Raw genomic sequence first — 17,485 nt, forward strand, 5'->3', positions numbered from 1 at the left:
TTTAAAAATACAGCTGCTGGCATGGGGACAAGGTGCAGAAGGAGTGAGGCTTGCAACTGGAAGTTGCTCATGTTTTGCTGAACGAAGGAGGATTCTCTTTCTCTTGCACATGTATGTTGGTGGTGACGAGGAAAAGCAGAGCTTTAGGGTGCATTGGGTGCCAATTCTGGCACCATGAATTATTTCTTCCTCCCTACCTTGGTGTAAAGATCACAAGGTGATACTCTGGCTGAACTAGGACAACCATCCCATTCTGAGGTGTGTAACATTGCGGAAGGATTGTGTCTCTCAAGCCAGAGGGAGAGAGAGACTTTGTCTTAGGATGTCATCCAAACTGTGTCTTCACACATGCCTTCAGGTTAAAGCAGGTTTGGGGCTTTGAGTCCAGAGATGGCAAATCTGCTAAGGCTTTCCTGGATAAGAAGTTTGCCACCCAGTTTTAATCAAACCATGGTGACTGGTGGTGTTAACTACTGCAAGAAATGACTGCTGCTGATCTCAGAGCTTTTTAGCTTTTAAATGGTGTTTAACTTAGAGTAGCTCACAGATGTTATGTTCAGGCTGCTGCTTCCTCCATGTCACCACTCAGTTCTCTGCAAGGTTTTCCTTTCTCACATTGTAAAAATACCATCCTTCCCCATCTTCCTTCCTTTGCTTCTGCAGTGCTGAATGCATGTATTTCCAAAACAACAACCTGCAGGTAGATGTGAGGAGGCATCATTGCACACTTTCAGGGATGAATGGAAGAGTTACTGTTCAAGTGTAAGTAGGAATATGATGGCACATACCAATAGTGTTTTTCATTTCTTCTCACACTGCCAGCTGAGGAGATAATGAAAGTCAGCTTCTCCTCCCTTGCCTTTTCATCTAGTCTCAATCCTCTGCAACCAACAGGAAGGAGCATAGCAGAAGCCATACAAATTCATTCATGTCCTATAGATAAGAGGTTAAACCTAGGTGCAGAAGCAAATGCCAGGATAAAGGTACTTGCTGGAAGGGTGGCATCTGAAGGAGGGTTGTTGTAAGTGCCCTGCTTATTTGCTGCCAGAACAAAGCCCTATTTGTCAGATATTTTTCCCAGACTAAGCAGCTCTGTAGAGAAAGGCCAAAGCTTACTCCCTGTGAACAGTTTGGTTCACGCAGCACAGTGCTGAGCTAAGCAAAGGTACTAGCTGAAACCTGCAATTCAAGTGGTAGTGCTCCCTTCAGTGTAGGATTTGGCAGCCTGGGTGGGCACTCTCCAGGTGTGGTGATAACTTTCCTGTATTTTAATGCCCCCTCCCCCGGGTTATTGCACAAGATCTCTGCATCCTTTGCTCTCCCACTGCTTTCTAAACCTCTTTGTTTGCAGCTCCTCCTTGCTTCAATCCATGTCATCTGCTCCATGTGTAAAAGCCACAAAGAGAAGTTGAGGTGTCCCTTCTCCCTACAGGAATGCAAGACAGATTGAAGCAGTACTTGAATGTTATGTAGTTTCTTAGTTCCATTAACTACAAGCCTGTTGCAACTCCCTTGCAGCCTTCTCTGAGTGACGGATCTGGGCCTCCATTTGTTGTATATGTCTGTGTGCAAGAAGGGTTGTGGTTTGCTTAATAGCCCAGATGACCCCCTATTTCTCTTCACTTTCCCCTGACATACCCACTATCATAAAGCAATAGATTTATTTATCAGTGAAAATGAAGTGAGAGGGTAATTAAAAAATACCAGTCCACACCCTTCTAAGGCTTTACCTTCCCTTTCACTGCCCTGCTGACCAAGGGATGGGTTTCTGTATTGAGTTACAGAGGTGGAACAGAGGCAGCTATCACTTGCCCGGGTCCTTGTCTGCTGTCAGCACTCCTTTGGGGGCTCCTTGACTACCCCCACACTGGTGAGGCTTGTCCCCTTTTGCTCTTCTGGAGGCCAGTGCTGGAGTCTGTCTTCATGCAAGTGATTTTGTTCTGCCAGGGCTTCTACCATGTGCATTTAAACCCACTCAGGTCTGATGGTTAGAGACAAAAGGTATCACCTTGGTGGGTGGGAGATGCTGGAACTTCAACCCTGTACCACCCTCCCCCAGTACACCAAGTACTCCTCCATGTATTTCACCCTTGCAATGGAAACTCTTGTTCACCCCTGAACTCTTCTGCATCACAGCATGTTTGGGTTAAAACAGCATTTTCCTCTCCTTTGGTTTGTAATATGTGCTGTAAAGAGCACAGGCAATTGTTCAGGCCAGGGTGGGTGCTCTTCAGCTGGCCTACTCAGCCATCAGAGGCTATTAAATTCAATGTTTAAGGACATGGATCTACATAAGACCAAATTAAATCTCAGAATAGTTGTTCATAAGGCAGTGGCAGTCTGCAGATGGAAGGCTTCACACTAGGTCAGCAGATGAATAGCTCATCCGAGTCAAAGCTTGTTTTGTTTGGAGCTGATGTGGATTAAGGGGAATCAAACACAAGCATCATGCTTGCTGCACTGGATTGGAGATTTTGAAGGTAATGATGTTACTATAATAGGTATGCAAACTTCAGAAGGTTGAATTATTATCATGGCTTTTTTAATGGGATATATCCAGTGTCTAATTTCTCAGTCTTCAAAGGCTTTGCACAAACTAAATTGCACACAAACACTTGCTCTGTAATATAAATACAAGCTACTTATGATGGTGTGATGAAGGGAGATAAAAGGTTAAATGATCTGTGGCAGGCCACAGGGAAGCCACCATCAGGAAATGGGCTGCTTATATTTCAGTCCTGTCTTTTGGTGCTGAATTCAGAGCTGGGAACCTCAGCTCCTTTGTTGGCTCTTCTGTGGAAGAGTTGAATGGCTGTTAGGAGAAGAAAATTTTGCCTAGGGTAGCAAATTCACAGAGGGGCATGACATGGGCAAGCAGAGATGGCAGAGATGGGGAGGGTTCTGCAGTGTGAGCTTGACAGTGAATTTTTTGCATGTGGGATGCTCTATTGACTGTGGGTTAGGGCACCCCAAGTGTACCCACAGCCTGAGGCAGCTGGCTCTTGAACCTGGAATGCACTGTGCCAAGAATAGCATAGCTGTGTGTTTGAAGATACTTTGTGCTAAGAGCATGTGCACAGTGAAATACCTACTGAACACTTTCTAATGTGCACTCACCCTGGCTCTCTGCATGTTCCTTTCCTGGTATAGATGGGTTGTCTTAATGATAGAAAGACCTCCAATAAATCATCTGAGGAAAGGTTTCACTTGAGCAGTTTTTTCTCAGCTGACTTTTGAAACGTAGAGATTGGTGCAATGCCAGAGGCAGAGGAAACGTAGAGGAACTGAACAGCTGAAATGAAGGGATGGCTCAGGCAGCTGAATTAGTGGATGGCCAGAAGCAGTCTGCTCTGGTACAGGAGACACAGTTCCACTACTTGTATTCATGCACATATGAGTTGTAGCAATGCATAATTTTTGTGCAGAAACCAGAAGCAGTGGGGAGGTAGAAAGGGAAGGAGGCAGGATGATCATGGCTATTGGATACCAAGTCTGATTGAATAGGCCATGATTCATTATCAGGGTTATAATGTTTTCAGTACAGTCTCTGTGGATCTTGTTGTGAACACAACCATAGATAGATCCAAGGCTTTTATATTGAGGTGTAAAATGAATCCAGGTCAAGAGAGTGGATTTTGCACCTGGCAAATAAGGGGGCAAACTACTGTCCATGACATGATGTTGGCATCTGGAGTGCAGCTCCCTTATCAGTACTCACCTTTTTCATGCTCTGGACAGAACACAGGAGGACGTAGAGTACTCTGAAGGACAGATACAACTCCACTCTATGTCTCTGGTCCCCTTTTTGCAGGAGAAACTGTGCACACAAGTAGCACAGCAAAGCTCCAAACACAGCTACACACACTGAAGTCATGTACAGCTGAAGGATGATCAGACCAGTGTTAGCAAACTGATGAGTAGTGCCTGCAGAATGCTATCATGCTAGAAATGTGGCTTGCTGCTGCTTTGCGTGGTGCCCTAGTGGGACATCACAAGGTAAAAGGGTGGCTGTGAAAACAGAGATCCTCCTCTCTCCCGTGGGCTTTGAAGGAAAGGCGTGGGCCAAGGAACTGTGGCTTGTTTCTGGTGTATGAAAATAGTGCTGTTAAGTTGTGCTTGCAGATTTAGGATGTGGTTTTGGAAGGAGAAAATCTCGAGATAGGTGTTGCAGGGAGTGTCCCTGTAAGGACCAGTCCAGCATTATTCACCTCAGGGTTGTGGTTGGGCAGACACACACCTAGCTGAATGTTTTAGGCTGTGGAAGCTTATCCCTCTGAAAGCAGTGAGCCTCACCTAGGCAGGCATGATTGCAAGATCAAGTCAATCAGAACAGACCATAAAATCCTGGAGGAAGCTTCTCAGAAGTGGGCATTGGGCATTTACAGTTTCCTCTTACTTCATCCTCTTTTTACTGTTCCTCTTTCCCCCCGTCTTTTGTTACAACATTGGAAATAGATGTTTTCTTTTTAACATGTTGGGCTCCAGAAGAGTAAAAGCAGCGTTGCTACCTTTTACTGAAGCCAAACAGTTAAAAAAAGGGCTTCACTGGTCACTGTAGAGAGGGTGAGCCACTCATTGATGTGCTCTGTGTTTTATACCACCCCCACACAGACTGGAGCAGCTTAACTTTCCCTGTCACATCACATATTTGGCTTGAAGTCAGTGAGGCTGTTCCTTAAATATTCAGTATTGCCTTAAACCAGACCCATGTCACAACACACACATTACATAATATTTTCAATCTTTAAATCAAATGTATGTAGACCTTGTGTTCATAAACTGTGCTGAACTGACAGCAGCAGTAATGGGTGAATCTTGGTTTAGTTATGGAAAGGATGAAATACTGGCAGCTACCATGACAGCTCTCCATGTAGAGCAGTGTGGTGATAGTTTCACAGGACCTGTGTTAGCCAGCATGCAAGCTCCTTTGGGCTGACAAGGTCCAGCATAGACCCGCATTGCCAGAGAGAGAGCTCTTCTATCCTGATACAGAGCTGCAAGGTAGTGCCAGCCTGGGGCTTGCCACTATCTTTGCCCTGTGGGAACCTATCCTCCAGTTCTGATTTCCCAGGTTTGGCCACAAAAATGTCCTGAAATATCCCCCAGCCTTGCTGGTTTGGGGGAGGTTTTTTGTCTACCCTACACAACACGATGTCTTCCTCTGCCTGGCTCTGCCAGCAGAGCAGTTTGTGCGGTGTCTGTCTCGGCTTATGTTGCCTAAACTGTAGAAGTGTTTGTTTGGTTTTAATTAAAACCAAAATAAAATTGGCAGTCTTTTTGTCAGGCAGATCAGCTCCTTGGTCTGTTCCTCAGAGGGTTTGCAGGCAGTTGTATTGGGGATCTCTGCTGAACCTTTTGTGTCATGATGCCACAGCCACAGCCCCAGGATCTATGTCCATGGAGTTTACAAGATCAACTCAGCTGCTGATATTTTTATTTTTTATGGGTGGGTTTGTTTGTTTTTTACATTATGTGCTCAGGAACTGATATATCTGAGAGAGATTTTCAGGGCCAAAAATTATCCAGAAAACATCAGTGGTGTGAGTAGGTAACCTCCCCTTGCAGTGTTTCCATAACTGAATATGGATCTGAAGAGCAGAGAGGGCTCACACTCTGTGATTGAGGCTGAAGGGGGTTTCCCCTCTTTATTATAAGCCACAAATTCAAGGCTGCCCTCAGCGTTAAGATATACTGTGGCTTTTACAGCTGGCAAGGAGACCATATAGGTTGGGTTTCTCAAATGAGACTCGAGTTAGCTGACTGCTGGAAACCAGACCAGTGAGTGTCATTGTGAAGCTGGTTTCATGTCCATAGGCTTTGGAGTGCCCTTACCAGTATCAGAGAGAATTTCAACTCTTGGTATATTCTTTGGAAGAAAACATAGAAGCCAAAGCACATTTGCAAGGAAGAATAGAAGCAGCAAACTGTGGTAGGGATTGAAGCAACACACATGCATCTTGAACCAGATGTTACCCTGCGCTACATTTTGCAGAGTGTGTGTAAGTACTACCAGACAGTGTGTGCGTGCGCCTGTCAGCTCCCTCGTCCCTTCTTGGCACTGATCCTGCTGCACAAATATGCTAAGGCACAGTCTCTGCCCTGAAGAATTTGCACCATGACTGGATGTGGCTGGAGGAGGGAAAGAGCACCAGGGCATACAGTGGCTTGTCTGAGGTTACACTGTGGAATAAAATGGAGAGCAGCGATTCCTGTCAGTGTCCTGATTGTTTGGTAGCAGGATCATAATGCAGCTTTTTATGCTTACTTACTGTCCTCTGTGAAGATCAATGCTTTACAGGTATTGATTATTTAAGAGTTGTCTCTTGTGTAGGAATGTTTTAAGAAGTGTTAATATAGAAATTACTCCAAACGTACTGAAGACAATATAGCAAAGACAAAAGCAAGATCTAAGCCCATCAAATTTTGGTGTACTGTAATTACATACAAAGCATTAGTTGACTTTTAATAGCATGAATTGGTTTGGGTTTCTTAAGATGCAGTTTGGAAATGCAGAATAAAAGTGTGAACTCCTGGTCATATTGCAATGGATAGGAGCTTTGGCATTGATTTCAGTGAGGCTTGAGTTCCTCCAGCCTTGCATCAACAGCAGTTCTGAGCTGGCTACCCAGCCTGCATCACTTTTGTGGCTGCTTTCCCTCCTTACTGTGCAGCTTCATCTGATGCTGGATGTGTCATTGAAGTTGCACTGCCCCAGCACTTAGAGGGGAATGGAGATGAAATAATGCTGCTTCCTAAATTGCATCCTTCTTTTTATTCATCATTTGATACAGAAGTCAGAGGCATTTACTGGTGCCTGCTATCTCAATCCACTGAAATGAGACTGGTCATGTGCTTAACGTTAACCACATGCTTTAGTGCTGTAGTGGCTTGGGTCTGAAAAGCCTCAATTCAGTGCAACTGTGTTTGCTATTACTATTAAAGCTTGATGTTGCAGCCAGCATTTCCATTCTTTTTTTTGTCTTTTGGAGGAAAAGAGGGGAATTGACTTATACTGTCAGCAAAGTTGCTAGAAGTTAAATTGGTCCATGCTAGGCTTGGCAATTCACATCTGCTGGGGTAGAGTGGGTTGAGTGAAGGGGGTCCAAAGCTTCTCTGCTGTTTCTGGTTGCCTGCAGATAATTTTGTGCAGGACTAGGAAGCCATCTCAGAGGCACATCCTTTTCTGCTGCAGACCTGATCCTGCAGGCTTTGTGCATGCACAAGTTCTCTTGGAAATTATGAGCAGAGCATGCAGGGCTGCAAGATTGCTCCTATCATGACGATTTCCTGGCAGAGGGAAAAGAAACTATTTTTAAATGAAAGCTTTGAATCGGAGGAATATTGCAGAGTGCAGCAAAAAATTATGTCAAAAACCCTGAAATCATGAACTCGGCACTTTTCTCATGCCAGTGGTTTTCTTCTCCTCATGGTTTTAAGAACTGTTTTTGGACTGGTTGTTCAGCAAGATGTTTCTATTCTCCCTGGTGCACATTATCACAGCAGCAGCAGCATTTTCTGTGCAAGTCAGGCTAGGGAGAGATGATGTGCTGTGATGTGTTCACAGGGGTGGGGCTTTGCCAAAAACTGCTGTAGCTCTCTGCCTTGCACACAGTCAAAATGGTTCTCCTTTAAGTTTGCCTAGGAGTTTATTATTCAGCCTAGGTTTTTGTTTTATATTCCTACCTTGGTCTACATTTCCAGCTTTTCCTTCCAAGCTTCAGTACTCAGTGGTCACTTGGGTAAAGCAAATAACAGAAAGCGTGTGACTTCTTCTTAACACTGGAAAATTATGTCCTCCTTTCCCCCATCACTCGCTTTTGTATGGCTTAAGAATGACCCAGAGGGCTCTTGCTCAGATTTTCATTTAAAACAAACCATCTGATTTGATCTGAGATTTCTCCCCGAAGTATTCTGAGAGTGATTTGAACATGTGAAAACAGGCAGTTTATAACCACAATTGTTTCCCTGCTTTTCATGGAGTGGTCACTCATCAACAAATGTAAAATTCACTCTCTCAGGGGACATACTTTAGTTAATTAGTTACAATCAGTACTATGCTAAGAGACTCACTGCTTCTTGCACACATATTTCCCTGTTAATATCTCTTGTTGGCTTTGCTGATTCTGGTCCGTGTATTGAGGCTGGTTTCCCTACCCAGCAAGGAAGGACCCAAAACCATGTTGGTGTGCTGAACATGATAAGCTTTTTTCTCTTGGGCCATTTTCCGTGCTCTGGAAACCTGAGGTGCTGGGTGAGCCTACTTCACAGGTTTTGCTCTTCTGCTAACATGAAGTTTTCCATGCCCAGCCTGGGATTACAAATAGTAATTTTGGTCACCTATTTCTGATGTTATCTTTTAGCATTTTGTCCTCCCACATGCCTTTTTGCACACTCTCATGGTGCTCAGTGCATTATCTAACTGCTGCCTCCTTCCTTGATTTCCCTACTGCTCTCTAACCAGGAGCATGAAGCTCTTGAGCCAGTTTGCATCATCCCCACAGGTCATTTTTTTGGGGGGACTGTGGGATTTTGATAGCCTCCTAAGGCTGCCTGTAGGTAGCTGTGACCCTGGTTAACCAGTTCTTTTGGTGGTGCTGACATGGGTGAGCCTGACACTGCCTAGACCCCATATTTGCAGAAACATCTCCTGTAGGCCTTGGAGAGCTTGTCTTCAGCCTGCCTGTACAGCCACACCCTGTAAACCACCAGGCAGAGTCCAACCTGGTGATAAATAATGTACAGAATCCTGTCCTATTGTTTGCATATGAGTGGAAGGGAAAACCAACCCATTGTTGTCTTCTGGTTTGAAAACTCAGGGGAGAAGCAGCTGAGAAGCCTGGCATTTACCCAGCTTTTGCTTTTTCCAGGTGACCTGGTGTCTCGAGCAATGCACCACCTCCAGCCCCTCAACGCCAAGCAGCACGGCAATGGGACGCCAATGCATCAGAAGCAGGGATCGCTCTACTGGGAGCCAGAGGCTCTGTACACCCTCTGCTACTTCATGCACTGTCCACAAATGGAGTGGGAAAACCCTAATGTGGAGCCATCAAAAGTCACACTGCAGACTGAGAGGTAAGAGCCACTACAGGGTGCTTAATGCCACGGCAAAGGCGTTTTGTGAATAAATCAGCCTGGCTGGCTAATTGCTAATTACAGCTTGCGCGTGAGAGGCCACAGAGCAGTCTGGTTTGGTTTAGGATCACCTCTTTGAAATCCCTTTCTCTCACTGAAGTACTGCGTGGCTAACCCAGTATATATCAAAAGTGACACCCAGTGGCTACATACAGCAAATTGGTTCCAGATGTGCACTTGGGAGAGATTTCCTTTTCCTTTCGTTGTTGCTCAGCTATTCCGTGTTTTGGAAAAGAAAATGAGAACTTCTATTTCTGGCCTAGCAGGTTTGGGTTTAAATGTGTTTTTTCTATGTGCTAATAGGGCTCAACAGCTGTGACTGGGGAAGTGGAAAATGAATAGTGTAGTGTGTGAAAAAGGAGAGATCATTAAAGATGCTGGGCTCCAGCCGCGCTGAGTACCCAGGCATGGGAGTAACCATGAGGCTGCCTTGGCCAGGGCGGTGGCAGGCTCCAGGTGTGCTGCTGCTGTTCCTGTTCTGGGGATGGCTGGGGCAGGAGACACACTTCTGAGATCCCTCGACTCAGGATCTGATGTAAGCTGAGAAGAGTTGGCACTGAAACTAGTGATGGCAATTACCAAATGCTGGCAGGCAGACAAGGTGCCCAGCACAGGGCAGCTCTGCACCCAGGTACTGCAGAAAATTAGCAGGACAGCTTGAAGATAAAGCCGTCTCCTGTCAAAAGCCTAGCAAACCCTCTAGTAACATGAGCTTCTGCTTACATGCTGAGGCATGCTGTGCTGTTTCCTTGCCATGCTTCTCACCAGCCTTAAAGTACGCCTCCCCATTATGGAGAAAAGGAGTGGCTGGTGCTTGGAAAGTGCTAGGTATTCATTTTTGTGATGGGTATTCACAGTGAGGCAAATGCAAGCTGCCTTTCAAGCTGAGCTCCATGTTTACATGCCTACGTATATCTTGTGCCAGGCTCTGATATGCACGTATGCCCCCAGACCTGTACATGCGGGGCTTGCTTGTTGTTTTGGTATGAGTTCTGCATCTCAAAAGCAACATTGGAGAATCTCATCATATGTGTTATCTTAAAATGTATATGAGAGGATATCTTCTTCGAAATGATTCTATATTGATTCACAGAAAAGCAAACAAGATGAAACTCTGGCATTAATGATGTTGCTGGGAATGTTGCCATTTGCCTTTGGATGGCATTTTGTTTCTTTCCAAGTTTGGGTCACTCTTTGAGCATGTTTGTGGCTTTTTGCTCTATTGTTCCCAATATATGAAAAAAAAAAAAAAACCCCAAACCAAAACAACCAAAAGAGAACTTACAAGAATGAAGAACTCTCTCATTTTCCTAAATTACTTGTAATCTCATGATTTCTCATACAGCCTTATCACTGTGGAAGGCTTAACTCATGCCCAAGAGTGGTTAATATACCCAAAAAATTGTGACATGCTCTCTCCTGATCTGTAGTCTCCATCTGTGGGAGTAATGCCACTGGAACCAGTGAGAATGTAAAGATTTCTGCAGACTTCCATGTGGAAAGTGAAAAGGGCAGGAATATCTGAAAAATCACTTTTAGCATTTGCTTGAATAGATTTTCCTTTCTCTGAGGCTGCCTTCATACATGTTCTCTTTGTTAGAGCCCTTGAAACGCTGATTATTTAAAGCAATTGTTCTTCTTTGCTTCGTTTTGAATACTCTCTCTGGCAAGATGTCTTCTTTTGGCAGGGCAGTTTAACAACTGTGGTGTGCGGTTAGGGCCGGAGCAAGTACTTGGCGTTACTGCCAAGAGCTTGTGGTCACTTTTGGAAAGAGCAGATGCTCCTCCTGTTGCCTAATCAAATGCATTAGTGCTGGAGTGGGAGCAATGCAGGGTTAAGTGTGAGCCTGGATATTTCTATGGGCTTGTAGTCTGGAGTTTCATTAGCTGGACACAACCATCCTTGGAGAAGCTGACTTCTTAGTATTCTGAGGAGCCTTTTTCTTAACATGCAAGCATGCTTTGTGGTCCATGGCTTATTTTGGTGGTTTCAGTTTCCATGGTGGGGTTTTGTGCATTGTGGGGAAGTGGGTTTATTGCACATGACATTGTATGTGCCAAATACTTTCAAGCTTTGTGCATTATCTATGTGTTGTATTCTGTCTCTTCTTGTCCAGCTGTGGCACTTGCCTTTATATTGAAAGATGCCCTGAAGGAAGCAATGAGATCCAGGCATCTTTCCCCATCCTTGGCTTCTCTATGTCTCTGTTGGTGCAGAGAAGCCAGGACTGTGTGGATCTGGCTGTAGGCAGTATTTCCGTGAAGCAGAGGTTGTCCTTTGTTAGCACACAACTGTGGTGCTAAGGGATATGGTCTAGCACCAGCCTTGGTAGCGTTAGGTAATGGTTGGACTCAATGATCTTAAAGCCCTTTTCTAAATGAAAGGATTCTATGATTCTATGTGAAACCATCTTGGCCCCCTCCTCCCTGATCACGCATGCCCAGGTTGGAAAGGGTTGCAGGATGTGGCCAGAGAGCTCCACCTGCTCTTGCAGGTCTTGGTGGCCCTGTGAGAGCCGCTTCCATTTTTCCCAGCCATCTTCAGCTCGCCTGGATTTTGGCTCTGAACCAGGCTGAGTTAGCGAGCTTGAAGGCTCTGCATTTCTTTCTAGGGAGACTGGATATGGGAGGGAAGCTGGTATGGTGGCAGTCCTGCCTGGCTTAGCATTTTCCTGCTCAGAAAGCCGTACCTCCCTCACAGTCTTGGGGGACTCATTAAATGGGATGTTTACCTTTGAATAAATCCGGTGCTTCGTTTCTAGGGAGTGTTTCTCTGTGCTTGCTCTTCGTGGAGGTGAAGAAATGAGAATACGGTGTGCTTTTAATAGTGTTTGTCTTTAGGAAAACTGCAAGGGAAAAATTATTATACAGCAAAGCTCTTTCTGGGGGGGCTGCTTTCATGGGGAGGAGGTGGAAATTGGCCAGGATTGTTCAGAAAACCTGGAAACAATTTCCCAATTCCTAAAAGCCAACAATCCCAACTGTAAGATGGATGTGTGACCGACCACACCAAATTCATATTCTTCTTTCAAGCTGGTCATTTTGGGAGAAACCCTCTGATTTTTTTGGCTGTAATGCTGGCACCAACACAAGCCAGTGCTGCTGGGGTGGGTTATCTAACAGCTCTGGGTACCATGAAGACAACTATTTTGGTGTACTTGGAGATACAGAAGGGGTGTTGGATCTGTTTGTGGAATCTTTCCTTAACGCATCCAGCCAGGACATGATGGAGACGTTCATTTTGTGCTGGGTGTTGCCTGTGAAAGGAGCTCTCCTCCAGTGCTTCTACCTGTGGGCAGCCATGGATTATTTAAGTTTGTTATTTCTTGGGGATTAGAAAAAAAATCAACTTGTAGATGAAGCCCCTGCTGCCAAGATTTCTTACTTGGTTGCTGCTTCTCGTTTAATGAAAGAATCTGTCCCATGGTTCTGTTTTGCTTCTCAGCCTCTGTAACACTTCCAAAATTATTGCAAATAAATTTCTTAAGCACCGGAAAGCACAGAATCTGTAGTTGCAGATTTGTGTGACGGTTTTTTTCCCTAAGTGGTTCCTTACCCACTTTAATCCACAGCTGTATTGACAAAGTCCTCATTACTTCCTGACTCTTCACGTTCCCCATTAACAACTCATTGAGAAGCGGCAGCTCAGCCTGTCCAGAACCACCCATTAATTCTGCTCACAAGCAGCAAAGCTCCTTCTCCAATGCTTCCTCTGCTGCTCTGTCTTAGAGGAGCATTAACTCCTGTACCACCCAGCAGCCTTTAGCTTTTCCCTTTGAGTCTTAATTGAGTTGATGGATATGTGTCTGGTTTTAGCCTCCTGTTCACTTTTCCTTTGCTACTTTTCCCTGTATGTGGAGCAATCCCTTAGGAAACTCCCATGAGCTGTTACTGCTTGAGTTTATTTTTCTGCCTGCCTTGAACATGTGTGGACACACATATGAGTGTCCCCTTCATGGGCACATGTGCAACTTGCAGCCTGTAGTCGTTTGTGATTAATGGAGAGAGTTTGGGTTATGATCTGAATTGTGTTTCATGCTTCAGAGAGTTATTACTATACCTGGTTAACTAAGGTGATGCAGCCTTCTTGATGAGAGGAACATTCCAATACTATATAACAAACTTGGCTCTTTCAAAGCACAGTTTTAGCTGCTACAGCCATGTCTATAGCACAGATTACACCCATAGAACCATTTCAGTAGGAAAATAACTGTGGAGATGTGTCCCTGATTTCTGTTATTATGTGGTACAAACTCCACAGGTAAGGCAGTCTCCGGAAAGGGCCAGCGGAGTGGAGGGAGTGATGAAGAATGCTGATAAAGAGCAGGTCAAGCACTAGCACTAGGAGGAACATGGAAGTCCTGCTATGAAACCTGAGTGAGCCTTGCAATGTATATCTGTAGAAGGGATTCCAAATACTTGATGTGCCAGTATGGCAGAGCCCTGTTTAACCCTGTATCATTTTTATCCACTATTTAACTGAAAACTTCACATGGTAAAATCGTGACCTCACTGAACTCAAAGTTAACACCGAGGTTGATTTGATTGGGAACCACTGGAAAGAAGGTACATACATACAGAAATTCTCTAGATTTGTGTCCTAAATATCTATCAGATTTCCCACTTTTAAAAAATCCCTTCAGCAACAGTATTGGCAGCTGCCTGCAGAGTGTAAGATTGCACATGTAACAAGAAATAATTCAGGCATATTTGTAGCTCAGCTGCCAGATGGTATATCCTTGCTGGGCTGGGGCTTTATTCCACACCTAATTTATCAAGCTAGTCTTACATTGTCCATGGGATGGCTATAGGATTTTTATAAATAGAGAAAATTGTGTGCAGCACTGCAAGAACAGCGTGTTCTACACCGGGCTCCCAACACTGGCATCTCTTCAGGGATTTGTGCCACAGCCAGACATGTGAAATCTTTCCTCATTGTGGTTGCTGGACAAGTCATCGCTTCGACTTGGTGGTGTTTCAAGCCTTGGCCATTAATACTTACAATGCAGGAGAGGCAATGAGGTCAGCAGTCAACGTAATCAGACACAGGATGTGAGTTCAAAAACTGTGATGTGCAGATACCCCTGTGCAGACTCTGGAGCCACCACTGTAGGTACATGAAAGCTTCAGGGTAAACCCTTCCCTCCACCTAGGCAAATATCACTGAGGCTTGTCTGACAGCAAGGGCAATTGATCCTTCAGCCTGAACAAAAGGCACAATTGCCTTTTTCAGAGGCTCTCTACTTGGGCAGCCTTAGCTGGGCTTCTGGGGTGTCGAATTATCTGCCTAGTATGGGACAGCTGTGTGGACTGGCATGGTGCATCAGTTGGCTCCACTGGCAGGACTGGGACTGGCATCTTTCTGAAGGCATCAGAAAGTATTTGCTCCTTCTGAAGACAAACAGCTTATGATGTAAATACAAAATCTGAGTTTTGCAGCCCAGAAACCCACCTGAAAGGTATCCTAAACATTGAGGAAAAAAAACAGTTTTCTGTCTTTCAGTAATGCTAAAAATGAACTAGCTCTTTGAATGTATGGTTTCATCATATATTCTAAATGAAAACTGTCAGAACCAAGGATGCTCTTCACTTCATATCCAGGGATTTTCTTTGCAAAAATGCTCATGGAAATATAAATGACAAACCAAACAAAGGATAAAATCTTCCATCATGTTAAAGTTGCTGACTCATATCTGCAAGCAGAAACATCTCCCTACCTTTGTCTAGATAGGCTTTTTCTTCTAAGTGTACAGCCTTATACCTCTCAGAAGCACTGTTAATTCATACTTGGTTGCTTTTGCCATTTTAAACAGCAGCAGCCTGTGTGTAGCGCTTTGACTGCTGTTGCCACAAAGGTTTGCAGTCTTCTCTCCTTGACTGAAATGAAGAATCTTGGCCAAGTGAAGAACTCATCACCTACCACAGTAGCTAAAGGATCCTGCAAGCAGAAATCATCCAAAGCAATTGTAATAATTGAACCATGCAGAAAATGTTTAAGTTAAAGAAGGGTCAGGTCTTTACAGCTCTGTCTACTCCACAGCTGGTGAAACTGAAGTTCCAACATGAGGTATCTGTGGGAGCACTGTGATTATTTGGAGAAATCTGTTGAGCTCCTGAACCTGGAACATGCTGCAGGCTCTGCTCTGAGCAAGGGGCTGGTGGCTTGTCTGTAGTTTGTGAGCCATGGTAGTGGAGGATGACTGAGCAAAGATGAGGAGCATTCAATAGTGATGACTGCGCCATCAGAAAGGGGGTTTAAGTCTGCATGCCAGAGAATGTGACAGGCAATTGTCCCTCATTTGGGACTCTCATTGCCTGGCAAAAAATTATTAGGGAGTCACCTGCTGGAGGGGAGATGGGAAGGAATCACCCCATAGTGCGAACTGGAAGGAAGGAGAGGGATGGGACATTGCTTTCCTGACAAGGAGGTCCTGCTGTATCTGTCTCTGGAGTGACCCAGGTTTTTAGGCAATCCCTCCTGTGGTTGGTGTGATCAGAGTTACAGGTTATGTTTAGCTTCTGCCCCATAACTTCTGCTTTGCTGGTGAACCGTTTTTGTAATTTGAACTGCCCCAGAGACCTCAGCCTTGCAAAAGACCAAGGTGGGTTTGATGTCCAGTTGGGCACAGAGTGGTTGTTGGCCCTGCTCTGTGGGGAATGTGCCAAGGAGAGGTGTGGGTGGGTGCTGAGGGGGATTTGCCATGTCTGAGGGTGATGCAGAGAAGGATGTGTGATATCCCAAATGGGAGAGGAAGGTGAGCGACACTCCCTTGCAGGGTGGCGCTGGCTTGAGCCATCCCAAAATAGCTTTGAGAGAGGCGTGGGGCAGCAGGAGGGAACAGGGAGTGATGTCATGTGGAGGAAGGAACTGGGGGCTGTGATGGTTTGTGAGGCGCTCAGAATTCCTTTTTCTGTTCAAGCAGGGACCCTGGGATGGCATACTCCCAAGAGGAGCCCTCTGACCTCTTGATGAGGACCAGGGAAACAGTGCCCAGAAAGGTCCAACCCTCTGGGATCTGCTTTTTGTTGGCCTTTCTCATCCCTAACCCATCTCCCAGCCCTTTTGCGTGGGATGGGGATTGCTCTGTGCAGAGACCTCTCCCTATATCCTGATCTGGTATGTTTTTCCCCCTTGGATGACAGCTCAGGAAAGTATGAGCCTGTGCCAAAAAAGATCTTTTTTGGGGACATTACTTAAGCTTATATTTAACTTTGAACTGCAGTGAATTAAGGAAAGGGGCACATGTTTCAAGTTAAGCACAGGCACAGAGATGGGATGGAGGAGGAGGACGTCAGAGCACTCACTGACCTGCACCCCAGTGAGGTGTTTCTGCTGCAGTCAAGATGCTCCTGACTTTCCACATCCTTCAGGCAGTCAGGCCCAGCATGTTCCTACTGTGGTTAGATTAATTAAAGCATGTGTTTCCAAAGCACATAACTTTAGGTGTCTTATCTGCTCTCTGGCTCCTCTAGAACATAAAAGTACCAAACTCTGCTGGTGATATCTGCCTTTGTACAGCTGAGATAAATCAGCATATGTGCCAATGAAGTGATGCATTCGCCTAACCTGGTTTTGCATGGTGTCATTTGGAAAGTGAAATATGCCTTGCTGATGCCACATTATCTTATAGCTCATCACCTCCCTGTAACTTCGTGTTCCTCCTTCTCCTTTGTCACATAAACAGCATTTCTTTCTAAAAAAATCCCCTTCACGTGATGCACAGAATCCTGAAGGCTATTTTTAACCCATTGCACCCAGCCATATTTGGCTCTTTTCTCAAAATGCAAACTCCTGCTCAAATATGCAGTGGTGGGGGGTGGGGCATATTTATTTTTTTTGCCTCAGAAAAAGAAATGTAATATATTCTGAATGACCTCTGTGTCCTCCTGGAATGAAATTGACCTTTAGAAGAAAGCCCAACACACTGATTCTCTTCCCTTTCAGGATGTATTGCACCAAAATAGCTGTGTGTGTTTCTATTTCTCTGTTTGCAAGACCAGGAAAGAAAAAAAATAAAATCATAAAGCCAATGTTATAATGCAGTTATCACAGTTCCTGTAAATAATTTCATTTGCTCTGCTCCTTACTTGTAGGGGGGCAGATTTTGTGCTGGGTGAGTTTCTGACCTGAATGAGAGATGAGCAGCATGAAACTCTGGAACTCCTGTTCAGGCATTGCCCTCTGCTCTTCCGTTCAGCCAGCAGATGTTAGAAGAAGGCTCCATACAACCTTATCTTCAATTCTCTGATCCACACTATGTTCACTCATGCAAACCATAACCTTGAACTGAGTTTCCCTTTAATTGTTTTGTGGGTAACTAGATGCATTTTCACACTTCCAGTGTGATTTGCA

The 17,485-nt window shown here is 44.9% G+C and overlaps 1 protein-coding gene across 2 annotated transcripts in view; it reads left to right on the forward strand.

Annotated features, from left to right (window-relative positions):
• The window catches only part of ABTB3 (ankyrin repeat and BTB domain containing 3), a 192,124-nt gene that overhangs the window by 108,713 nt on the left and 65,926 nt on the right, over positions 1-17,485 (forward strand). For both annotated transcript variants that reach the window (XM_068142321.1, XM_068142322.1), the window contains exon 3: positions 8,868-9,072. In XM_068142321.1, the coding sequence (XP_067998422.1) occupies positions 8,868-9,072 (205 nt within the window). The remainder of the gene's footprint in view (positions 1-8,867; positions 9,073-17,485) is intronic.

This window comes from Melanerpes formicivorus, unplaced genomic scaffold (assembly GCF_026170545.1).
Source record: "Melanerpes formicivorus ecotype bairdi unplaced genomic scaffold, bMelFor1.0.p_v2 SCAF_8, whole genome shotgun sequence".
NCBI lineage: Eukaryota > Metazoa > Chordata > Aves > Piciformes > Picidae > Melanerpes > Melanerpes formicivorus.